This window comes from Rhinatrema bivittatum, chromosome 18, assembly GCF_901001135.1.
Source record: "Rhinatrema bivittatum chromosome 18, aRhiBiv1.1, whole genome shotgun sequence".
NCBI classification, from domain to species: Eukaryota; Metazoa; Chordata; class Amphibia; order Gymnophiona; family Rhinatrematidae; genus Rhinatrema; species Rhinatrema bivittatum.
In genome coordinates, this window is record NC_042632.1 from 34,293,751 (window position 1) to 34,320,762 (window position 27,012).

At 44.9% G+C, this 27,012-nt stretch overlaps 1 protein-coding gene across 1 annotated transcript in view; it reads right to left on the reverse strand.

Annotated features, from left to right (window-relative positions):
- The window catches only part of MRNIP (MRN complex interacting protein), a 28,817-nt gene that overhangs the window by 1,286 nt on the left and 519 nt on the right, over positions 1-27,012 (reverse strand). Inside the window, exons 2-6 of the mRNA XM_029583348.1 lie at positions 22,865-22,924; positions 20,802-20,899; positions 14,522-14,591; positions 6,475-6,614; positions 5,985-6,063 (exon numbers count right to left, since the gene is read on the reverse strand). Of these exons, the coding sequence (XP_029439208.1) occupies positions 5,985-6,063; positions 6,475-6,614; positions 14,522-14,591; positions 20,802-20,899; positions 22,865-22,924 (447 nt within the window). The remainder of the gene's footprint in view (positions 1-5,984; positions 6,064-6,474; positions 6,615-14,521; positions 14,592-20,801; positions 20,900-22,864; positions 22,925-27,012) is intronic.

Here is a 27,012-nt window from a genome sequence, read left to right on the forward strand (position 1 = left end):
AAAAAAAAATTGTTGCTCCAACTGCACTCATTGCTAACAGGAGATACAGGTAAGCAACTTTCACTTCAGGAGGAATTCTCTGAGGACAACCCAGCTGGGTGACATCTGACAGTGACGCCCACCAAACTTGAGGCTTCATGCATGCACATTGCCCCTTCAGTTCTTAAAATAATTCAAATTAAATGCAAGTTCCAACTCCAAGGGGAGGTGAATGCGTTCTGTGAGGACTTGCAACCATCTCAGCTTGGAGAATGCTCGTTACAGGTTAAGCAATTTTCATTTTCTCCAACGACAAGAAGGATGTAGTCATCCTCGCACATTAAGAATCTCTAACTACAGGCCGCCCTTAACAAAAAAAAAAAGAAAAGAAAATACAGACAAAAAAAAAAAGCAACAGCAAATGGCAGAACTATTATTGGTAGCAATGGCTGTTGTACACTGAAAATAAAAATGGAGTTGGATTCTAAACCTCAAGACAGACAGGAGTCGGCGGGGCACCTTATAGACTAAGTTAAAGCATGAGCTTTCGAGGACAGAGTTTGAGGCTAGATCTTTCTGCAAAAAGGAGAGCATTCTCGGTATGGATGCCTGAAAGGGAGAAAACCCTGACTGCTGAATCAGGACGCAAATACTTGCCAGACATGACCATTTCTGGCCTGCAACAACATTATAATGACTTCCTCCAAATAATCACCTTTCAAGAGCCAGGCCATGAGAAAAAGGCAATCCACCTGATCCATGGAAACAGGGCCCTGTCAGAGATCGGGAATATATGTCTGAGCCGCAATGACCCTTCTACCTCAAGACTTACCCATAGGTAAAACCCTGCCAAAGAGGGGCCATAGAAGGATCCCAGACTCCTATCTCCAACTGAAATACCTTGGTGTTCAAATGTTGCCATCAAATCCAACTGAGAAGTTCCCCACCTGGCTTTGATACGAGTGTCAGCTCCCATTATCTCCAGGGTCCAGTCTATGCCTGCTCAAGAAATCCACCTAAACATTCTTCACCCCTGTCAAGAGGAAGGAAGTCCACCAAGACAATGATTGCTCTCAAAAGCAAACGATTGAGGATCCAAGCCTTCTGACGAACTCTAAGAACCCTAACCAGATGCCCTTGGCAACTTGTGCCCCAACCACTCAAACTGGCACTTGAGAGCTAATCAGTCTGGATTGCCCAAAACCAGGCCTGTGGATAAATTGTCCTTCTGCAACCACCACGCCAGACTGAACTGCACTTCTTCCAGAAGGGGATCACCTGAGCTCATAATTCTGCACCTGAGGAATCCACCTGGAAAGAAGAGCACTTTGCAGAGATCTCATGTGCATTCTTGCCCAGGGCACTAATCCAATGTCAACACCATCAAGCCAAGCACCTGAAGGAAGTCCCAGGCCCTCGGCGCTCTCATTCACAGCAATTTGTGCATCATCCCTTGTAGCTTCAACATTTTATCTGGTGTCAGGAACAACTTCCCTTCTCGATTATTGAAACCAGCACCCAGGCACTCTAAAATCGGGATAGGACAAAAGCATGCTCTTGGGAAAATGTATTACCCACCCTAGATCCTGCAACAGCTGAATCATCCTGACCATGGAGGAGTAACATTCTGCCTCTGGCTTAGATCATTTATTTTATGTATTTATTGATTTTGTATGCAGTCATTCAGGAGTGCCATCACAACGGTTCACATAGTTAAAATAATATAAAATAGAGTACACACACAGAGTTAATAAGTTATTAATACATGTAAAAGAAAATAAAATCAAAGCATACAGTAAAACTAGAGTAAAAACACAAAGCTAAATACTGCAAGTAAATGATGAGATCCACTAATCGACTATGTACAAATACACTATTACTTCTTCCGTGAATAAACTGTGTCAGGATCAGCTGGTCAGATACTTTACCTGGTTTAGGGTTGCTGTGCTGGGTGTACAGCCACAGAATGGCTCTCTGGAAAGCCACTGTAACACAGCCTCGCCTTGGGAAAGAGATTCCAAGGGATAGTTGCTAAACCAAAAGATTGCCTAAAGTTGGAAGAGACCCCTTAGAACAGCAAACTCAAGGAATCTCTGATATTCTCCCCTGAGCAAAAGATGCAGATAAGCCTCCAACAGGTCCAGGACATTAAAAATTCTCCTTTCCATACCGCTGCCATTACCGACCAAAAAGTTTCCATGTGGAAAGAGAACACCCTTAAGAACCAGTTCACCTTCCTCAAAGCTAGGATAGGATAGAACGAGCCCTTCCCGGACCTTGTTTGGGCCTCAAAAAATAAAAGGAATAACCATCTATGCTCCCTGGCACAGAACTATCACTGCTGAACCAAAGTGGCCTGTATGGCTACCCATAATTCTTGAAAGTATCCTGGGGACACCATAAGAATGTCAACTACTGGACTAAGTCTCCAAGGTGTAACCGCCTCATATTATTTGCAGGACCTACCGGACCAATGTAATCCAAGACCACTTTCCAAAAAAAATCTTCATCCAACTGGACAAGGAGAGTGGACCTCACAGGAAGTCTTAATTTCTCCTGAGCTGCTGGTGGTGCTGTCCCTAGCACCTCCATGGCTCAATTGAAAAGACTGCAACTTGTCCTCAAAACTGTCTCTGGGAAGAACCCTTCCCAGGGTGAGAGCAACTTGAATATCTCAACTACGGTTTATCAGGCAACACTTTACAAGGGCCTTTAGGCTTGCCTGCAAACAACTTACGAGATCCTGACTCTTCCAAATGCTTCACCTCAAAGCCCTGCCTGAGATGAGTCTCCAATATTCCATGTCACTCTTCGTCAGAATCTGTACTAAGACCTCCACCTTTGGTATCTGCAGCTGTGCACGGTGGGCGTGAGAGGTATGTTATATCATAGAACATGCAGAAACAAATATTGCAAAAACAAAAAACTTAGTTTACTAAATGCTGTGAATATATGGATAACAAATCAGCAAAGTAATAAACATTGAATACAGTATCACAGTAAGCTGTACATAAATCAATACAGATAAATAGACAGAAATAAATAGAGATAGAACATTAATCAAAGAAGAAAGAACAAAGAACAGAACACCTCCCTTATACGCCCTCCTCATATAAGCCAGCGTTCATAGGAAATCCGGACTTTTACGGGCCCGGGTATGTATATATATATATATATATATATATATATATATATATATATATATATATATATATATATATATATATATATATATATATATATATATATAATATCTTTGTTAGGTATTTCAAAGGCATTTTCAATACCAGTCCCTTAATCTCCCATTTGGTAAAAGGCATCAATTGCTATAAATCATTATCAGCTCATTAGCATCTGATCTTCCCCAGTGATAAATACCAAATGTCATGGCTTTTGATGTTCCCAGGGACACCGAATGTTCATTGAGGCCATCCCCACTCTTTATCAGCACCAGAAAGGAATGAGGGAACAAATGTAATAGTGTCATGCACTTAAGTACAATCGTTGTACTTAAGTATGAATCAATATATTGCATATAATTTATCAATCATTGGAGTCTGTTCTGATCCACAGCTGTCTATTCACATTACAAAGTCTTCCGGAGATCTAACTAGCTTGCCTAAAATTATCCTTGCACAGCTGCCATTCCAAAGCATTCACCAGAAGTGTTTAAAAAAGCAAAAACACACTGCCATAGCCTTGTCAACTCAAACTGGGTTCTGGAGTATCCCACATCACCTTAACCAGGATTTTGCCAAACCAATGAAAAGGAAAGTTGTTTTTTTTTTTGTTTTAAATCTAGCTTATTCCTCACAGAGATTCTCTATGGGACTTCCAAACCATTCTCTTCATATTCCACTAAGGCTATATCCCCCAGATCTTGCACCAACCGTGCTCGTTGGGGCCAAGATGGGAAGGAGCCAACTCCTAATGGAGTCTTAGCAAGACTAGACCCCCCTGAAACAGCCCCCTTCTTAATCCAACCTAAAAGCAGAAGCACTCTGGCCAGAAGGGCTCTGCAGAGGACTGCCTGGGTAAGACAGCAACGCTAGGGCTACCACCTGCGCTGTCCAGCAGCATCCTCACACTACCATGGGGTTTAAAACCCAAAAAGCAGCTCCTGGTTCCTCCTTCACAGTTGGAAAGAACAAACAAAATGGCTGCCAGACCTCTGGCCCGATCTCACTCTGTAGAGCTGGATTCAGACCATGCTGACAGCCTGTTGCCACGTGATTCACTTTCTGACTGCAGAGGGAGTTCCCCAAAATAGCCCTCCTCACTCCTGGTGCGGCAAGAACGCCAAAGGAGGCTCTCTGCAGAATTTGTCCCGCAGGGTTAGGGCCCCCTGCAGGTGAAAATACAGGAGGCTCTGCATCTCTCTCCCATAGTTGTGGAGTAAACACACAAAATGGCAGCCACAGCTGTTTAGTTGTTATGACCCCTCAAGGAGAGAGCCATCCTGCTTACTTCCTCCCTTGCACTTGCTAGATTCACTGGGCAGGGGATTCTTACAATGGCCTTCTCCCCTCACCCCCCCAGTCTCCATGCAGGCACAGAGCCCTGACACGGTTACCATCCAACAACTACACCCGCTGTGCAGGAGACACCAACGTCAAAGTGCTGTTTCCCCTCTCCTTCCTGCAACTTTCCTGAAGCCAAGAACTCCTCTCCCAGGGTGGGAGAAGGCACAGTCTGCCAGCCAACATTGCCTCTCAGTCCTCCCCTGCTGAACTCAGGTTTCCCTCTTCTCCTGTTCTCCCAAAAGGAGTAAACCTCAGAGCAGATCTTGGGATTAAAAAGTCCTCTGGCTGTGCACACAAAATCTTGTAGGAAACAGGAGCCCAGGTCAAAGAGGAAAAAAATCTGCCAGAGGCTCAGGAGGAGAAGCATTCACTGCAGATCTGTGCTGTAGGGCAGAGAGAGGGAGGCCTTATCGCTCCCTCACTCCCCTGCAGCTCCAACAAGGCCGGCATTCCCATATTTACTATAGGGGAACCTACCAGGAAAAAATAGCCTGCCTGGTATTGTTCACGGTTGCAGCTTCATTCCCTCTCCCTCAGGACAGTGCTGCTCACTGCCACCGAGCTCCACTCAGCCCTGCAACCGATGCAGCAAGTGTAGATTCCCTTCTTCAGGCGGCAAGCTGCGCAGAGCGAGGTTTCCTTCCCGCACTCCAACTGCTGCTATGAACGCTGCACTGACTCGCAGGTAAAACCCCCCACCATGAGCCAAAAGTACTCACACCCCTGCACTGATCACCCTTCCGAACGACCTCTCTGGCTGCCAACATCAGGTCCCGGCAGGTCCTTGCACTGCTCTCTTTTTTCCTCCCCACTGGAGCCAATGCATTAAAAGGCCCCCAGCACTCCAAAGGAACAAGCAGTGGAAAGAGAGGGAAGAGCGGGTCAAAGGAGAAGCCCTACCCCCCCCAGCTAGAAAGAGACCAAACTCCTCAAGCCCCGCCTCCCAATCTTTGAGCCAGACTGTGCCCCACCAAAGATGGGAACACAGGTCACTCACTTCAGGGGCTGCCATGCAGAGCTTTTTCTTTTTTTAAAAATCAATCCACAGATTGTGCTGAGCTGAGGGAGTAAATCACCTTAGGAGCCATCCTAACCTTCCTCTCTATTCAACCAGCCTAACCGGGCCTCAGCCGACAGCAGAGAGACAGAATACCGGCAGGCTGGTGTCAGCACAGAGGAATATAAGAAGTGAGATCAGCAAGCCTGTTAATTTGTCTCCATCTGCTGGTTGGCAAGGATCATGCACTAGCCTATAGCCTGGCCTGAGTGGATGAAAAGGAACTGGGAAACGATCAGTGAAGAAAAACTCAAAGCTAGAGAAGCACAGAATGACAGCCCCCAGTGAGCGAGGCTACTAAAAGCAAAAAAAAGAGTACAAAACTCTCGTGATACACCAAAACAAGTCAAAAAGGAAGAAGAAATGATACAAAAGTATTTGCCTTCAGAAGAGCGTGAGACACACACACATGGACAGTCACGAACCTTGCACCAATTTGCTTTCTTTGTCTTCGAGGTGAGCACATTTTCATCAAAGTCATCCTGGAAAGTCTTCTTGCGTTTCCTAGGGAAGATGTTTACAGATATATACTGGATTAAGGGCCTATTTTATTCTAAATCTGGCAATTTCCTCCCGCTCCTTTGAGCTTCCAGGGATAAGATCTGGTGCCATGAACCTTCATTTGCAACTACCCAGGGACTTTCCCCTCTATTTTATATCCTCTCCCAACCTACTCTAATCCAGATACAAGCAACTAACTAAAAACTGGGACCTGCTTTAATATGCAAAACGTGAGGAATGAATTGCATTTCATTTGTTTTCTATTAGTAATAAAAAAGGGCTTGGGCAGAAAATTAGGGAAATCTGCTTGCTTAATGTCCCTACTAAGATTTAGCATACAGCCCCAAATTAGTTATTCACTTCTCAGCCAAATCTGAAAACAAAAAACAAAACAGTTCTCAGGGTCACTTGCACCTTGGTTCTTTGACTGGATTCTTCAGGTCCAAAGAGAACTGCTGCCGGTCCATATAAAGCATTGCTCCTTCTTCGGGTGGCTCTTCACTGCTTTTTCCCACATACTTACTCCAGCGGCTGACAGAAGGCTCCAGCTCCTTCTGCAACAAAACCAAACCAGGGAACGTGTATCAAATCTACTCCACTTTTTTGCCCCTGACTATTTCAGGGGGCCCCCCCTTTTTGGACTCAAAAGTTCCTCCACTCTCCTTGGTCTTCCAGCTCCAGTTGGAACCAGTGTTGAATTCTGGTGCCAGGAGCCTTCCTTTGCAACAACCCTGGCTCCTCCTGAAACCCTGCAGCATGGCTCCCTTGATGACCAGGACGCCCTACTCCCCCCATCCCGCGTGCAGGGGCTCCGAATGCGGCCTCCACAGCATTCCTAGCCCGTTGATACTCTCCACATGGCGGCATGCAGCGGTGCCACGAAGCCTCTGGGCCAACCCTCACAGACATCTTCTAAATCATCCAGTCTCGAGTATAGGGATTGCCAATAATACGTAAAAAAAAGTCTGCAAATAAGATCATGTTGTATTTCCTTTGGAGAATGATGAAAAAGATGGTTAATTATTATGATATATATGTTATTTTTTTTCCTGTATGTCATCATTCTATTTACTATTGTAAGATGTTATTCTCTTACTATTTGAATTGAAAATAATAAAAAAAAATGATCATGTTTATTACTGTTGATGCTACTCATAATAAATATCATAACAAAAATAAAAATTAAGTTAAGCAAATAAAGGAGCGAGTTAGAAGCCAAAGAAATGACAGAAAGGATAAATGTTCACAATCTGAGGGAATGATGAAATAATATTTAAAATTCAAAGATCAGACATTTTCTGAGGGAAAAATCCAGGAAAGCCTCCAAAGCAACGGAACGGGATTGAGATTTCTATCAACCGGATTTTTCTTCAGAAAATGTCTGATCTTGGAATTTAATTCAATATTTCATCATTGCCTTGGACTGTGGACATTTATCCTTGCTAACCCTCTATCATAATATTTAGCAAACTGTAAAAGTTATTATAAACTAAACAAGAGCCTGGGGCAGGGCAAGACCATCACCCCATGTTTAAAAATGCAGAAGATGACGTGAATCCCTGAGGACCTTTTAGTCTTTAAATAAAACAGTCAGCGCAAGGGCACCATTAAATTCAGGCATAAATGGAATAAGGAACCTTCACTACGAGGCTAATGTAAAAAAATTCAGCACAGTTTCTTAACACACAGGCTGATATTCTTCTTTTTTAACTCCAGATGCAGTAAGCTAATGGTGTGCTAGTGCATCGGTAGTTAAATGTGCACAAAACAGAAAAATGCGGGAAAAGGCTCAGCGCACAGCAAAAAAAATGATTTGTGCGATAGTGCCTGGGAATCTGAAGATGGGAAAGCAATGGTGATAGCTAAAGCCAGAAAAATACTGGTTAATCCTCTCTCTATGCATTCCAGCAAGAAAAAGGAGGCGATAATGTCCTTGGTGAGGCCTCACCTGGAGTGCTGTGTTATGTCCTGGAGCCTGTATCTCAAAAAGGACAGAGACAGGATGGAGGCCGTCCAGAGAAAGGCAACCAAAATGGTGTGGGGTCAGTATTGGAAGACTTAAGAGGAAAGGCTGAAGGATCTGAATATGTATACCCTGGAAAAAAGGGGGTGCAGGGGAGATATGATACAGACCTTCAGATACCCGAAAGGTTTTAATAATACATAAATGTCACACCTTTTTCGCTGGAAAGAAATCAGAACTAGGAGTCACGAAATGAAACTCCAGGGAGGACGACTCAGAACCAAGATAGGAAAATTGGTTCTTAGCTGCTAAATTTTCATTCCTGTAGCACCACAGATCAGTCCAGACTCCTGGGTTTTGCCTCCCTTCCAGCAGATGGAGACAGAATGTGTCGCTGACACCGGCATATAACCTGGTGGGCCACCTGCAGTCCCTCAGTGCTGACCTGTACCCAAGCCAAGATGCTACTGTACCTACACCAATATGCCTACACTTAACATATCTCTCATGAACGAGCGGCAAAATGTGGGAAAAAACCCTTAATGGAAACGATCCTGTCCAACCTTTAGATTGAAAGGAAACCAAAAAGACAACCTGTGCCAACCTCTCACCCCAAAACTGGGCAGGACTCTGCACTGATCCATGGTACTACAGGATCGAAAATTAGCAGATAAGAACTAATTTTCCTTTCCCTGTACGTAATCAGGTCAGTCCAGACTCCTGGGTTGTACCCAAGCTTCCCTAACTAGGGTGGGACTGCGACCGCACTAAAGCCCATGGTATATGGCGCATGGCCATCCGAACGGAAATGTCAGGCAAAAGTGTGCAACGATTTCCACACAGCCCCCCTACAAATCTCTTGTGGAAGCCCTTGCTGACATTCAGCCCAGGATGTCGCTTGCAAGCGAGCAGAGTGAGGCCTCAAGCTGATAGGAATCGCATGGCCCCGACATATGTACACCAAACTCATCACCCCTGTGAACCACCGCGCAATGGTGGCCTTTGAAGCCATCTGACCCTTCTTTGCACCACTCCATAGCACAAAAAGACATCCTAAACTATTAGTGATGTTAAGATAACGTAACAAGGCACGCTTCACATTCAAATACCTCAACTCTTTCTTGTGAGGTACCGATGCATCCAGGTTCGGAAAAGCTGGGAGCTCCACCGATTGATTCAAATGACAAAAACGCCACCACCGTCGACAGCAAAGAAGGAACTGTACGCAACGAGACCCCCGCCTCAGTTAGCTTTAAGAAAAGGATCCCTGCATGACGAGAGCTCGTACCTCCGAAATTCTTCTAGCAGAAGAAATTGCTACCAGAAAGACAACCTTTAGGGAAAGATCCTTCTACGTCACCCTTCGAATCGGTGGCCGGTAGCCGTGTGTGCAAGGGTGCACGTTCCTGGGTGAGACAGGAGTCGTGTGTGAGATACAGAAGAAACATGTAGGTCTGTCTTTCTCACACACACGCTCCCTCTGTCCCTCACCAAACGTGTATGTGTGTGCGAGACAGAGGGCGCATATTTTGTTTGTTTTGTTTCTCCATGTATATGTGTGTGTGTGTGTATGTGTGTGTGTGTGTGTGTACACCCAGTTCAAACAATCTCAAAGTAACAGGTATGGAGAGTGGGGGATTTTTAAAATCCTTAATAGTTTTAATTACTGGGTGTTATTTATTTGAGGTCTACTGTTTTGAAATATTTTAATAATATTTAGAATATTTGGACTCTGGCACTCACTGATTAAAGCATCTTTTGCTCTAATCCAAATTCCTTTTTGTATTATGCTTCTTTAATTACCTTTTGCCTTTAACTTTCTTCCAGCTCTTAAGCTTCCCAAGTTTTTTACTCCTTGTTAAATGTAACTTTACCTTATTCACTTCTCTTGTTAATTACTTTTATTTATTGCTTCAGTTATACCCTTGTTTTATGTAAACCGATCTGATATGGTTTTTTACTATGAAGGTCGGTATAAAAAAGTGTTAAATAAATAAATAAATTTTTAAAAATTTGTACAGGAGCTTCTAATTATTGAATATTTTTCTATTCATCAGCTGTTTTGAAATGTATATTTTTTAGTATGGTTTTACTATTCTGATTGATTTATATTTCTTGACTGTATTGTTTTGAGGAATGGTGATTTTCTGCTTTTCCATTGTTGCACTGCATACAGAACCTGCTTGTGGTTTCCAGTTCATGGAGAGCAAGAGATTTTTCAAATCCTTATTATTTTTAATTATTGGGTGTTATTTGATGTGTCTGCTGTTTTAAAATATTTTATCAATGTTTAGGAAATTTTAAAATTATATATTTAGGGGGGAAGGAGGGGCAAAGTAGTATCTGGAGAACTGATGTGTAAACAGAATGGAAAAGACAGAGGACTGCTTCTACAGTCAAATCCATAAGCAAAATACGTCAAGGAGCATCGTCTGAATTTTGAAGGAGGCTCATCACCCAGTAAAAAATGTTGCAAGCAGTACATTTTTATGGGTTATCATAAAGCTTGGGAATAACTGCGTGGAGCTGCAGTTGCTACCTTTAAGAGAAATATGGGAGTAACCTATGTGGCATAGCAGATATTACCATCAGAAGCTTGCCTGGCAGACTGGATGGACCTATTTGGTCCTTTTCTGCCGTCATTTCTGTTACAAATCATATTTTCTGCACATAGAATATGATTTGTGCATATAAATCATGTTTTGCTGTGCACTAAGCAGAGTCGGGATCAGCTTTTTCTGCACCCGGGGCAGATATTCAGCATTACGCCCCTCCCCATACACACACGCACTCAGACACTCCTGCTGTTACCCATGCGCTCCCTCAGTGAGTGCTCCCCTCATCCCAGTATACTGCCACATTACGCAAAGTTCTTGCTTGCTGCCAGCCCTCCCACAGCCTGCAGCATAAGAACATAAGAACATGCCATACTGGGTCAGACCAAGGGTCCATCAAGCCCAGCATCCTGCTTCCAACAGTGGCCAATCCAGGCCATAAGAACCTGGCAAGTACCCAAAAACTAAGTCTATTCCATGTAATAGCAGTGGCTATTTTCTAAGTCAACTTAATTAATAGCAGGTAATGGACTTCTCCCAAGAACTTATCCAATCCTTTTTTAAACACAGCTATACTAACTGCACTAACCACATCTTCTGGCAACAAATTCCAGAGTTTAATTGTGCGTTGAGTAAAAAAGAACTTTCTCCAATTAGTTTTAAATGTGCCACATGCTAACTTCATGGAGTGTCCCCTAGTCTTTCTATTATCCGAAAGAGTAAATAACCGATTCACATCTACCCGTTCTAGACCTCTCATGATTTTAAACACCTCTATCATATCCCCCCTCAGTCGTCTCTTCTCCAAGCTGAAAAGTCCTAACCTCTTTAGTCTTTCCTCATAGGGGAGTTGTTCCATCCCCTTTATCATTTTGGTCGCCTTTCTCTGTACCTTCTCCAGTGCAACTACCGTATTTGCCAGTGTACAGGACGCACTTTTCCCCCCTCAAAATAGGAGAAAAATAAGGAGTGCGTCCTATGCGCAAGTAATCAAAATTAACAGCACCTGGTTGGGGGGGGGGGAGGGGAGAGAGGGCGCGCCGCCCGATTGGCCGGTGCTGGGCGTCAGCTGTTGATTTTGATTGGGGAAGCCGCGCTTCGGCAAGCCCCTTTAACTCAGCACCTGCCAATCGGGCAGCGCGCTCTCTCTCTCCCCCCCCCCCCCCACTGATAGCTGTTAATTTTGATTATTGGCGCATAGGACGCACTCCTTATTTTTCCCTAATTTGAGCCGGTAATCAAAATTACTAACAGCGCCCGGTGGGGGGGGAGTGACGTGGTTGCGTCGGCGAGAGAGTGCGCACCGCCCGATTGGCCGGTGCTGAGTTAAAGGGGCTTGCCAAAGCGCAGCTTCCCAATCAAAATCAAGCCCCCTTTGCCCAGCACCGGCCAATCGGGCGGAATGCCACTCCCCCCCCCCCCACGCTGTTAGTAATTTAGAATTTTGATTACCGGCTCAACATTACTAACAGCGTCTGGTGGGGGGGGTGGCGGGGGGGAGCGAGGGTGCGCAGTCCGATTGGCTGGTGCTGGGCATAGGGACTTATCGCTCTTCGGCAAGCCCCCTTTGCCCAGCACCTGCCAATCAGGGAGCGTTACCGGCGCATAGGACCTGAAGATTCGCTCCCCAAATCGGGCGGCGCACCCTCATCCCTGACGCCACCATGACACTCCCCCCCACCAGACGCTGTTAGTAATTTTGATTACCGGCGCATAGGACCTGCAGAATCGCTCCCCAATTATTTTTTTCCTAAAAAATATGTATAAAAAAGAGGATGCATCTTATATGCCACTGCGTCCTATGCGCCAGCAAATACGGTATATCTTTTTTTGAGATGCGGCGACCAGAATTGTACACAGTATTCAAGGTGCGGTCTCACCATGGAGTGATACAGAGGCATTATGACATTTTCCGTTTTATTCATCATTCCTTTTCTAATAATTCCCAACATTCTGTTTGCTTTTTTGACTGCTGCAGCACACTGCACCGACGATTTCAATGTGTTATCCACTATGACACCTAGATCTCTTTCTTGGGTTGTAGCATCTAATATGGAACCCAACATCGTGTAATTATAGCATGGGTTATTTTTCCCTATATGCATCACCTTGCACTTATCCACATTAAATTTCATCTGCCATTTGGATGCCCAATTTTCCAGTCTCACAAGGTCTTCCTGCAATTTATCACAATCTCCTTGTGATTTAACTACTCTGAACAATTTTGTATCATCTGCAAATTTGATTACCTCACTCGTCGTATTTCTTTCCAGATCATTTATAAATATATTGAAAAGTACGGGTCCCAATACAGATCCCTGAGGCACTCCACTGCCCACTCCTTTTCCTATTCCTACCTCCTTTTTGGCATCCACACTCTAGAAGACTCACTGATGCCACAACCGGTACATAATGCTCAGGAAACACCAGTTGACCACCCTTGTACTAGCAGAATACTTCACCAATTACAGAACAAAAAAGAGAGACCATAAAGTAGAAAAAGAAATGTGCAAATAAAAATAAACTGGAAACCACAAGAAGCCCAACTGAATTATGCAAAACTACAGTGAAAAAAAGAACCATTTTTCATAAAACACCAAATAAAATCAAGAAATATAAAATATCATTCATAACTGTAAAACCATAACAATAACCATTTCAAAATAGCCAATGAATAGAACATCCAATAACTAAAAACTCAACTATTTTAATATTTCGCCACACCAATAAAATATTTCAAAACAGCAGACACATCACACAACACCCAAAAATTAAAACAAGTAAAGATGAAAAAAATCTCCCGCTCTCCATACCTGAGATCTTCTGATGGCCATTCATTCTGAGATTGTTGTGATTTGGGGGGGATGGGGGGATGGGGAGGCACACAAACACATTCTCTCACATATACCCCACATGCTCTTGCACACACACACCCACCCACCCTGTAGTATAACACCTAAGGCAGCCACCCCCTTCCCCAGTCCCAGCACTGGCACTAAGCCTTTTATTTGCGCATAAGCCATATTTTATGCATACAGAATGTTTTCTTCGCATAAAATCCAGACTACAGGTCCCGGTGCCAGAATGCCAGCTTCCATCCACAGACTAATATTAGCCCTAGAAACTTTCCTCCACTTCAAACCAGATGTTAAGTTTTCAGCACTAAGAAAACATGAAGCCAGCACGCCTCTCTGCACTGGCATAGAATTTCCATGTGAGAGCTTTTGCATACAGCAATAGGTGTACAACTATGGGTTAATCAGTGCTCGCTACTGAATGAACCTGATTGCATCAGCCTCTATATTGGGTAACTTCAATAGCTGTAGATACACACTACACCTCCCACTGCTGTAGGAAGTCCCAATCTATTGGATACCTGCTGTGGGCTACAGCAGGCTGGGATGGCACACCCTATATTATGTAGGCAAACGTGTGGATTCAGTACTTCTATAAATGATCAAATTTACAGGCTCTGGTCCTTTGTATATGATCATAACTTGTTATATACACCCCTTAAATATACTCTATGCCTTTTTGTTTATAGGCTAGCTAATTATAAAGGAATAATATATGAAGGTGCTATTTCAATTAGCATTCCACAGTAAATGAAATCTTGACTCAAATATAAAAGCAAATAAACAAAATAAATGACGAAAAGCAGTAACCCCTCGGAATGACAGGTCACGAGTTCACCCACAATGCATTGCTGTACTGTTTACGCTGCACAGCTTCCTGAGGGCTCAAACTGCTCCTGTCCTCTGGCTAATGTTAAACCGATTTTATTTCTCCTTCCAGAGTTTCTACTTTCAAAACCTTAGTTTTATTCTTGGTCTTCCATTAAGAAAGTAAAAAAAAACAAAACAAAACAAAAAAAAAACACAAACCCAACACAATTCTGTATCACTTTCCAAGATGGTCAACACCAATTTAGAAGCTCTCTTACCTGAAGTCCCGAGCCTTCTTCCTGCTCACTGTATGCAGTCTTGTTTACATTTTCCTGTGCACCCAGAGACCTAAGAGAAAAGGAAGCAGGAAGTGTCTCTGTGCCATATAACATTTGGCTCCTTACCATCTGTATACTTAACCTTGAGCAATGGAGTCAGAGCCAAGTTAATTTTCTTGAAGCCTACTCCATTTAAATGTTACTGTAATCTCTTTCAACCTGAAAATTACCTTATCTGATTCAGAGGGGCTTACTGGAGTCACCGTCAGTGATAAATGTTACCATCAAATATTTATACTGCATTTAGCTTTAACAAATCCATTAAACGTGTGCTAATCTGCTGTACTTAGAAAATCACATCTTCTCTAAAGGTAAATAATGCATGAAGAACATACAGGAGGCAAGCATTCTTCGACAGGGGGGGAAAGCCACAACATGAGCTAGAACTGGATAGAATTTACAGAAGTGCATAAAACGGAAACTGTGAAAATGCAACAGGGAAAGAAGTGAAAATCATGCATTGGCTAGGATTTTCTAACACTCTTTAATGGTACCTCGCCAGGTTCTGGTTATTTTCACTAGTGAACTGTGATTGGCATGGTGGCCCGTTCTCCCAACTGCATGCTCAGTTGGTGCACTTTAGCAGTAGTTATACCTCCAGATGGACTGATTGGAGCAGTTCATAAGTGCCAAAAAGGCATGGAAGAGATGTAGAAAATCCTTAACTGTGGGGAAAGCAAGGTTGGTTCTTTCCTACTAATTTTTGTTCCTGTAGTACCACAGAGCAGTCCAGACTCCTGGGGGTTTGCCTCCCTACCAGCAGATGGAAACAGAGAAAATGTCATTGAAACTTTACATAACCCAGGGTGCCACCTGCAGTCCTTCACTACTGACCTGTTCCCAAGCCAAGAGGACAGCAACAACAAACTTCTTAAGCAAACTCCCTCCCCTCCAACAAGCCGGAAGAAGGGGAGGTTGCCCAAAAAGACAATGGAAAACTCATTTCCCAAATTTAACATAAAGTGATCAGCACTGAAAACCCCCAACAACTCAGTACTATACACAAAGCGACAGTACGAGTGGCAGACTCTCCCCCACCCCCATACATGAGCGGGTCTCTGGACTGATCTGTGGAACTACAGGAACAAAAATTAGCAGGTAAGAACCAAATTTCCCTTTCCCAGATCAATCCAGACTCCTGGGATGTACCCAAGAGGTGGGATTTAGAGTTCTGCTCGTAGAACACTCTCACCAAAACACATGGAAGCCAGAGCCTCCAACAACCAAGCCATAATGCCTAGCAAAAAAGTGTGCAACGACTTCCCAGTAGCCACCCAGCAAATTTCATGAAGAGACACCTGATGTGATTCAGCCAAGGAAGTCGCCAGAAAATGCATCAAGTGTTCCCCTAACACCCCCCCCCCCCAGCAGCAGCGGGCACCCTTTAGAAATATAGGTCAACTTGATCGCTTCCTTCAGACACCACACAACTGTAGTCTAAGACCCTTCTTTGGACCACTTCACAGTACAAAGAGGTGATCCGATCTACAGAAATCGTAAGTAACCTTCAGATACATCAGTAATGCATGCCTCCCATCTAAGAGCCTAAGCTCCCTCGCATGAGGCGTAGAAGAATCCAAATTCAGAAAAACTGGAAGCTCCACTGTCTAACTAAGATGGCATGCCAATACTACCTCAGGCAAAAAAGAAGGACGTATAAAAATACTCCCGAATCAGATATCTGTAGAAAGGGATCTCAACATGACAGCACCTGGAGCTCCAAAATTCTCCTGGCTGAACAAATAGCTACCAAGAAACCAGTTTAAGAATCAAAGTCCTTAACCGTAGCTCTCTTTAGTAGTTCAAAAATGAGCCTCACACAATCCTCTAAGGACTAGATTTAGATTCTAAGATGGACAAATATTCCGCACCCAAGGATGCAAGTTCTTAGCTCCCCGAAGGAACTGTATAACATCCAAATGTGCGGACAGAGGATATCCTTGCACCTTACGCTCGAGAGAACCCAATGTCTCTACTTGGACTCAGAGTTAAAGGCTAGTCTCTTGACCAGAACCTTTCTATAGAAAAGCCAAAAATTGCGACACCATAGTCTGAACAAGCTGAGGCTGCACTCTGTCAACAGCAGACCAGTACCCATAGTTCCTCCAAATTTGCACATACGACATGGATGTAGAAGGTCACCTAGCCTGCAATAAAGTGGAAATAACCTTTTCAGAATATCCCCTCCATCTCAGTCTCCAGAAGCGAATCCGCAAGACAGAAGTGAGCCACCTGAACCAAAAATACTGGGTCGTGGTGGAACAGAGTAGACAGATGTCCAAACTTCAGGGGCCTGTCTAAGGACATGTTGATCACATCTGGGAAGCATGGTCGATGTGGCCACCCTGGAGATATCAGGATCATGTTGACTGGATGTTTCTCTATCAACCATAATCCCTTGTCCACCAGAGGCTACAGAGGGAAGACAGTCCCTCAAGTCCACGGCAGCACCAAAACTCTTCTATACCGTATTTTGTTCAACAGCTTTAAACCGTGTCGCCTTGATGTTCTCTTTGGTTGGGATACCCAAATCTTCTGTGAATGAGACATCACTGCCTCCAAAAGCTCCCATTCCTGGGGTCTAACTTTCTCTAACTTGAGAAAATCTGCCTGAATGTTGTTCACTCAGGTGATGCAAGATCTCCAAGTTTGCTCTGCCCAGAGAATCAATTCCCGGGCCTCTCGAGCCACTGCCTGATTCTTGGTTCCACCTTGTTGGTTGATATAGGCCACCGTCGTTGCATTGTCTGATAGGATCCGTACTGGATGGCTGTGTAACCTTAGCAGACAGGCAAGCAACACAAAATTCACCACTCTCGTCTCTAACCGAATGATAGATCACGAGGCCTCCTGTTTTGACTACTGGCCCTGCATAGACTGATCTTACCATACTGCTCTCCATCCAGAGAAGCTTGCATCGGAGGTATTACCTAATTTGGAACTTCCAATTCTGCACCACCCTCAAGAGTGGTGCGATGAAGCCATCACAAAAGACTGTCTCTGGCTTCCCCCTCTAATGGAAGAGGAAGATGAAACTCTTCCAATAACGGATTCCAGCAGGAGAGAAGAGCCAGTTGTAGAGACCACTTATGAGTGAACAATGCATTAATTCCAGTGTCAATCCCACAGAACCCAGGACCTGTAAATAGTCCCAGACCCTAGGCACCGAAAGCTCTAGCAGAAGCCTAATCTGATTCTACAATTTCAGCAGTCTCTCTCCATGAGAAACACCCTCTGCCAGCGTGTCAAACTGAGCTCCCAGATACTCCAGAGTTTGAGGGAGAACTAAATGGCTCATTGCTAGGTTCACCATCCATCCTAGAAACTTCAAGTGCATCGGTACCTTTTGTACCGATTGTTGACAAAGGCCCTCTGATTTTGCACAAATGAGCCAGCTGTCCAGACACAGATGTACCAACACACCCTCCTTTTGCATTGCAGCCGCTCCCACTACCATCACCTTAGGGAAGTTAAGTGGAGCCGTCGCCAGCCAAAGGGAAGGGCTCAAAACCAAAAATGTTCCCATAGGACCGTGAACCTCAGGAATCTCTGTTGCTCCGGCCTGATGGCTATGTGCATACAAGCCTCTGTCAAGGCGAAAGAGGCCTCTCTCTCTCTCCCTTGCGTACCACCACTGTGACAGACCTCAGAGTTGGACCTCAGATTCCAGGTGGAAACGGGGAACCTTGAGAGCCGCATTTACCTTCTTTAAATCCGATATCTCTTAAATTGGATACAAGGAGGAAAGAAACAAGACAACTTAAAATTGGCCTCTGGCCACACCAAGTATGTTCAGTGTCTGAGCCAATAAACTCAGCAAGATCTCTGTGAAAAAAGGAATAATCTGAGCGAAGTACAAAGTGGCTTTCAATCATATACAATTTCTCCCTTTTCTAGAGGTGAGAAAGTCAGTTCCACATCAGAATCCCCCAATGTCGCATGATTCACAGCCCCTTGAACATTACCAGGGATAGCCTCCCTGAGGCATTTGCCTACCGTGACTGACAAATGGGAGGCCTGAGCAAGCAATCCCTATATAGTAGGTTACTTTGCCTTCACTGGGTGCCCCTACAAAAGGTCTGCAAGCCCTACAAACATTCCACGCAGGAGGAGGAGGATGGATCTATACTGGAGCCCATAGGCCCAACCTTGCTCTCTCCAACCTCTCTCTCCCTGGGAAGCTTCTGCCCTTGAGAATAAGAGAGGAGGAACCTGATGTTGCCTCACTTCTCACTCCACTCCCCTCCAGAGACACCATAGGCTGAGGGGATGTCCCAACATGAGCAAAAGCTGTAGCAGTCAACCGCTTTGAGCATCTAAATAGATCCTGACACAAACTAAGAGACAGTGAGGAATGAATTGCTATTAGACGGCAAGCCTCACAGACAGCAAGGCACTTGGACCTGTTCATCGCTGGAGCCTAGCTCTCCATAACTTCAGCTATAGGCGTCTTCCTGCATGCGCACCATTGCCATCCGTTTGGACGTGCACCCCACTCCAGGATGAATGCAAATACACATTCAAGACTAGGTTGCAGTTGAACATGCACAAGTATATGCGCAAATATGCACTTGTATTGGCTGAAGTCACACACACACACACACACTTACCTGTGCAAATGCACTCGAGTTTAGGGTGCAGTCTTTTGTGCAAGTATAAGCTCCAGTCTAGGTCATGGCCTTACGCGCACAAATATCTGCGCAATGCGTTCAAGTATCTGCACAAATATATGCTCAAATCTAGGTCGCAGTCGCACATCCACAGGACCCTGCACATGCAACCGCCACGTGGCGAAAACGTGTACACATGCCTCCATACGCGGGAAAAAGCACCGCTGCCACGGCCAACCACACGGCTAAGCAAGGTCTGCCTGCACCTTCAGTGCATTTAGGCCTGAATCCGTTCAATATTCAGCATTGAAAATCTTCGAAGGCCTGAAGAGCTTCTCAACAGCTCAGACCCTTTGACCGGCTGAGAATCCCTGGAGACTGGGGCCAAGAGCCAGCATCCCTCACTGCTTGTTCTGCTAAACAAGCTTTGCACATAAGCAAATTAAAAGCAGCACGAGACCTCTACCAGAACCAGAGACTCCTCCTCAGTGCAAGTGCCTCTCTGCACCTTTGTGGGACAGGGAACCGCTGGCGATAGTTGAGAAGGGGATTCCCCTGCCTCTCCTGCTAGGAAGTCTAAAATGGTTGCCATTTCCACGATGACGGGGAAAGCCTCAGCGCTAGACCCCGTCACCTGTGAGACCAGTTCTACCAGTGCGGCCATGCTCGACACAGACCCCTGAACGCCACACTGCTTTTCCTGCACATGCACACTATTCCCCACACCCATGGCACACCGGCAACCTCAACAGCAAGCAGGGGAACAGTCCCTCAGCGCCATGGAGCCAACACACAGTCTCTTCTGCAGCCAGAAAAGCTGCTGAAAAACCCCATTACTGAGCTCCAGAACCCTGCTGCTGCACAGATTCCTCTAACTAGTTCCTTTTTTTTTTTTTTTTACTCCGAGAACAAATAAAGTTACATAGAAACCAATACTTTCCTTTGGTGCAGAGGTCCTGGAGCACAGGCCTCATGGCAGATCAGAAAAGAGCCAGACTACTGGCTGTATGTGTCTCCTTTTGCCAAACTTTAACGACCCAGCCCAGGACAAACCGTACAAATAGGATACTTCCCTGCTCCACTGGGCTTGCAGTGCAGAACTGCCAGCAGGTTCCACCACTATCTTTTTGGGGGGGGGGGGGGGGGATCTGGACCACATGTTCACCCCACATACCTTCAGATCGAGCTATCATAAGGGTCACCCACCCCCTGCTCGTCCTTCTCAAACCAAGGGGAGGGGGGGGGTGGCCCCTCTATGACCTCACAACCCCCTGGGAGGATCCAGAAATGTTATCTTTTAATCTTTTTTTTCTCTTTCTCCAGTCTGCAGGTTTTACCCCATCTGCTGCAGAGAAATAACCTAGTGTGCCTCCTGCAGTATGTACAGTGTCGGTGAAACTTTCTCCGTCTCCATCTGCTGGCAGGGAGGCAAAACCCAGGAGTCTGGACTGATCTGGGTGCATACAGGGAAAGTCAGGTTGGAACCACTGTATAGCAACCAGTAGATAAGATAGGTCTGACCAACTTATATGCCAATAAATGCAAGTGTTATGCTTATGACATATCTATATGACTCTATATAAATATATATGCAAAACAAAGCTCAATACCATGCTGCCATTTCAGTCTCTTGCACAATCTCGCCTCGCATCAAGTTTAATTTTTGCACATGGTGTCTGCAGTCGGCTCCAGAACCCTGCCCATAAGACTTACAAAAAGAAGGGAAGTCAGAGCATAGGAAGGCACATGGCAGACTATTCATATGATTCTATGCCCCTGACTGAATGTTGGATTTTTATCCTGCTTTTCTAAAAGATGCCCAAGGTATTTTACAGCATTTAGAATTCAGGTACAATAAGCCCTTGCCCTAAACAGCTTACACTCAGGATCAGTAAATGTAAAACGAGCACGTGCAAGTCCATATACATGCACCTGTGGGTACGAGCTCACAAGCACTGGAGTGTTAAATCGTCTGGCCAAGTGCACGCGTATTATATAAGATATGCTTAGCGTGCGTTATGTGTGCTCCTTATTTCCTTTTACATGCACAAGTGATTACATTTTAAACCATGCACCCGTGAAGGAAATTACTGGTTTGACCAAGTGGTCCACCAGTTTGCCCAGTCTCCCTCTAAGTCATCAAGACCCCTCTGGATCTTCAGTCTGCACTCCCCAATTTACCCAGACCCCTCACCCAGTCACACTTTCGCTATCATGAGTTTTATTCGGACTCACACCTGATAAAGAGAAGTAAATAAGCGCAGGTGACAGCCCTATACATGCTGCCAGTTTTAAAATCGGGATTTGTGTGTGTAGATTGGCCACACCCTTGATTGACCCTGCCTGCCCCAAATCCTCACCCCCCCCTTTTTTTTTTTTTTTTTTGAGGGTCCTGTTGTTCACTCTCACGCGTATACGCACAGTTTGACCTTTTTAAAATAAGAGTTGTATGTGCTCAGCCCAAAAAGAGAGGTCACATCTATTAGGCATCTTCTTCTTCATATCTGTGGCCTGTTTCCTGTTATCTGTAAACCGGTACAATGTGCAAACGGCTATCGGTATATAAAATGTTAAAATAAATAAATACATAAATGTATATTATACATGGATGAGAGTCAGGTGCTTTATTGAGATCAATATTTGTAAACATCTTCCAGTTCTGAAAGACAAGAATATTTCCTCCATCCAAGCAGAATAGGAAAAAAGAAAAATGCTATATATACACACACAGTACCTGCCACCTCTGAGAGCTTTAGTGTTAACACCAGCATTTAATGCACATAAACAAGCCTTCATGTGGTTATTTCTTAACATCAGTGTTAACATGTAACATACATGCTCCTTTGTGGGGGGAGGGGAGTCTGCTAATGACCTCATTATTGAACACGAGACAGTAAATTAAGTCTCAAAGGCATTAACACTGAGTACGGAAAGAGCAGTTAACACAGCACCAGCCCCAGGTCCCACTCAGGAACATTCAGGTCTTCATGACTTCGCTCCACTTCTAAGGGCCTTCTGAGCCCATGAACACTCTCTCCTCATTTAGATCCGATTAGATGTTTCCCTCCTAAACGCTGTGGCACTGAATCCAAAATGGCACCAATGCCACACTGCCCTGCGTGTACTTTGGCACATGTAAGTGGTGGGCTGGAGGGGGCTGGGCGAGGCCCAAATGCCCCAGAGGTGGGGTTTCCCCCGCCTGAAACCCTGCTTAGTGCAGGGAAGACCAATATAAAAGCACACAGGCCTGTGTTAGTGTATAGTCAAATTCATTTTCAATCAGCAGTGCTAAAAGCTTAGTCAAATTAGTTACAATGCAAGCCAGAATGAATTACTGCATATATACATTAGGCCTTTACACAACATAACCAGAGAAACCCCCACACTCTCTACTTTTTTGTTTAATATGAATAAAAATCTTTGTTAGTATTTAAGCTCAAAAGCAAAGCCATATGAATAAAGATTAAATTGTTAAAAAATGGAATTCTTAAAAAAAAAAAAAAAGGATAAAAAGATAGTTTTATTAAACAAATAAAACCACCAGAAATAAACAGGCATTTTATTAAATTTAAAAATACTGTAAGCCCTTCCCCTGAAACATTATGTAACGTTGCAATCATTGAGCCAGAGGTCACATATTTCATTTAACAAAAGTAAGTTGTCCAGTCCTCACCTTCAGAAATGACTGTTTTTCTCCGCATAGTTTACAGACCCATTTTTTGCTCTTTTTGACCTATAAGATCGAACACACAATTTGCACAAATATTAATTTTCAACATACTGAATAAATCTCTCAAGCGTATTCACTATGTATATCCTGAAATCCATGTCTGCTTGTGGCTCTTGAGCAGAGCTGGGAATTATCCCCTTTCACTAATCAGGGTCTCCGCTCTGACCCACTGCTTTCTCCTTAGTAGCAAAAGCACCGCTGGTCTTATAATTGGGGCAGCTTCAGCAAAGCTGATGCCCAGCAATCTCTCTCTCTTCTCCTGTATCCTCCTCTCTACTCCTTGTCCTGCATCCCTCCAGTCCACTCTGTGCCGAGTCTCTCGCTCTCTGCTCCCCATTCCTTGCCTTGCAACCCCTTCTGCCACTTGCTCTCTGATTTCCTCTATTTGTCTTACATCCCCCTTTCACCCTTGCCCATCCCCTGCCCCAGCAGTGGGAGTCCCCTCTCCACTACCATTCTGCCCACAGAAGCTTCCTCACTCTTCCCCCCCCCCCCCCCTGCACAGCATCGGTCCCTTCGTTGGCTCCCCTCTTTACCCCTGCCAAGTGAGAACCCTCTCCCACTCCCCTCTCTGCTCTTTGGGCTGCAATGCTGTAGATCTTTCTGCAGTGGCAGCAGCAATAGCTGAAGAAAAATCAACACAGGAGCAGTGAGTCCTGAGGCAGCCCCTACACCTTTCTCCATCACAAGCTGATTCATTACAGTATACTGAAAACATTCGTGGCTGGGGAACCCCAGAACTACTCTGGGAACCTCTTCCCTAGGTCACTCACAGCCTTGCACCTCCTCCTCAATTTTCATGGCAACTTTCAATGTGTCCCTACCACAACCCTTCCCTGTAAAATCACACAACTGGACATCATACGAAACTCAGACTGTGAGCCCTCTGGGGATTGGGAAATACCTACAGTACCTGAATGTGAAACGATCGAATGTCGGTATATAAAAATAATAAATGCATAAATAAATACATTTTAAACTCTGTTTTGCAAAATATGTGTTTCAGAAAGCTCGTGAATACATGTTCTTTGCTTTTTTGGAAATAAACTGCATTAAAAAAATCCCAATACCTAAACTTAGCAATTAAAAGATATTCATTCTACATTGGTTGAAGGTAATCTCTGAAATGGCTGGGTGGACTGAACTGGAATTCTTTTCCCTTTATTACTCTTCATAGGAAAAAACACAAATTCCCTCAATTACCAGGCACTAGGTGAAGTAATAAACAAACCCTGCAAAATGTCATTCAGGATAAGGGATTACACATTAGAAATAGAAATATGCAGATAAAAACTGAATTCTTCTATGCACTCTAGTTCCCCCTCCCCTGTCTGTTCCCTGCAGATAGCAGGAGAGAAGGGACTGGGTTAGAGCTGGTTCTTCTTTGCTTTGCATCGTGCTCTGTCTGCTCCAGGAACACATCTCCCCCCCATTCAGTTCCTTGCACACTGCTTGGGAGGGGAGGGGCAGAGGGTTGAGATTTGGGGCATTAGCCAATAAGGTCATTGGGGCAGAGCCTTGTGTGCTTATGTCCATAGGCAAAAGCAGCTTTGCTGATGATACCCCTTAGGGCTTCACACCGAGGGCAACCCCCACCCCCCCCTTTCCAGTCCCGACTGTACTCTAGGATTAGAGTTGGCCATCCCTTATATATAATATACCAGAAAAGATAAGACGAGACTTGGAAATTGTGCAAAAAGATGAAACAACGGGATTCAAAAAATTCTCAATGGGGTAGATTTAAAAAATTTGCGCAATCGCGTACTTCTGTTCGCGCACCGAGCCCAGCGCGCGCTGCCTGTTCCCTCCGAGGCCGCTCCGATTTCGGAGCGGCCTCGGAGGGAACTTTCCTTCGCCGTCCCCCTACCTAAACCCCCCTCCCCTTACCTTTGTTGGCAGATTTACGCCTGCTAAAAGCAGACGTAAATCTGCGAGCGCCATCACCCGACCCGGGGGCTGGACCGGAGGCCTCGACCACGCCCCAGGCCGGCACCACGCCCCCGGGCCCGCCCCCGAAATGCTGCCTCATTTCAGGAACGCCCCCGACACGCCCCCTCCCCGCCCCTTTTACGAAGGCCCGGGACTTGCACGAGGGCCCTGCGTGTGTAAATCCGGCCGAATTTACGCGTGCAGGGCATTTAAAATCCGCCCCAATATGTAGAATTCATGTATGATGTTTTGATCATTTCTTTGATGGCATACAGTAAATGAATTTTAATTGAAAAATTATTGCTGTTTTAATGGCTTATATTCACAGCTAAGAGGAGCCTGCTAAGGGAAGAACTCCTTTTTATTTGGCAAAAGATTCCTCCCCCCCCCCCCACCTTCTTTCTTCCAACAAAGCATTTCATCTCTCCATTATGTTATACTGGAGACTTCATTAAGTTACAATATCTTTTATTGGACCATAAAATAGACCTTGCAGTTATGTTCGCTGTTTTGAGACGGACATTGGTACATTTTAAATGATTGTTACATGTCTGTCTTAGAAAACATCTTCCACCTCGCCAGTTCAGGTCTGTCAGAATAAATTGTTCTTTATTAAAGCAGTTATAAAAAAAACCCAAAACACTATAAACCTATAAAGATGGTTATTGTTGCATAGCGATTTCATATTATGATTGGTTACAGAAATGAACTTTAACTATAAAGAACACCAAATCAAAAGAAAACAATGTAACTTTGATGTGTCTTGCCTAGTAATATAGGGGGATGTGGTAGGCAGGTGATGGGTTTAGGATCTGGAGGAGAAAAGGCTACTATTAATGCTGCAGAAGAGATCCCTCCTTGCACAGAAGTAATACTGAGATGTGCTGCATACAGAAGGCCTCCTGTCCACCGAAACGGGAGATTGGGTGTACTAGAAGAATTCTTCATGTACGTGGCCTATTGTCTCTCTTATGTGTTTATGACACTTAACAACAGAACATGAAGGGGCGGATGATTTTAAAAGCCCTGCTCGCGTAAATCCGGGCGGATTTATGCGAGCAGAGCCTTGCGCGCCGGTGCGCCTATGTTCCATAGGCCTACCGGCACGCGCAGACCCCCGGGACTCGCATAAGTCCCGGGGTTTTTCGAGGGGGGCGTGTCGGATCATTTTGGGGGCGGGACGCGGCGTTTCGGGGGCAGGCCCGGGGGCATGGTTTCGGCCCGGGGCGGTCCAGGGGCATGGCCGCACCCTCTGGAACCACCCTCAGGTCGCGTCTCGGCACGCTAGCGGCCCGCTGGCGCGCGGGGATTTACTTCTCCCTCCGGGAGGCGTAAATCCCCCGACAAAGGTAGGGGGGGAGGTCTAGATAGGGCCGGGGGGGGGGTGGGATAGATAGAGGAAGGGAGGGGAAGGTGAGGGGAGGGCGAAAGCGAGTTCCCTCTGAGGCCGCTCCGATTTCGGAGCGGCCTCGGAGGGAACGGCGGCAGGCTGCGCGGCTTGGCGCACGCCGGCTACACGACATCGGCAGCCTTGCGCGCGCAGATCCTGGATTTTAGCTGATACGCGCGTATCTATTAAAATCAAGCGTACTTTTGTTTGCGCCTGGTGCGCCAACAAAAATACGCAAAGGCGCACTTTCTTAAAATCTACCCCGAAAGGTTTTTCTAATTTTTAAAGAACTTTAACGATATCCAAAACCCCACGGAGAGGTAGGAATATTTTAACATTTGCATCTAATTGAGGTAGTGCATGCAAATCTCTCCCATGCGCATTCATTTGAATAACCTGAAAACCAGATCTATGTGGCTCTTGAAAACTGGAGTTGGCCACCCCTGTACATGTTTTCACACTTTTTCAATAGAAGGCAACAAATTTCCCCAATCAACTCCACTTATTTATGTTTTCCATATAGCGGGGCAACATCATACTATAAGGATCGGAGTTCAGATGTACTTAAAAGTCCTAATGGTCGGCCTCACTAGAGCATTCAAAAATTAAAATACATAAATAAATGTCTCCTGAGGCTTGAAACATAAAATCAGTTAAAACATCTTCATTATGTTGCATATGTTAAACAGCACCTGAATTAGCTGGTACGTTACTGCTGCAGCAAGAACTGCACTGATCGATATCAATTCGGCTACACTAGACAACTGCCGGG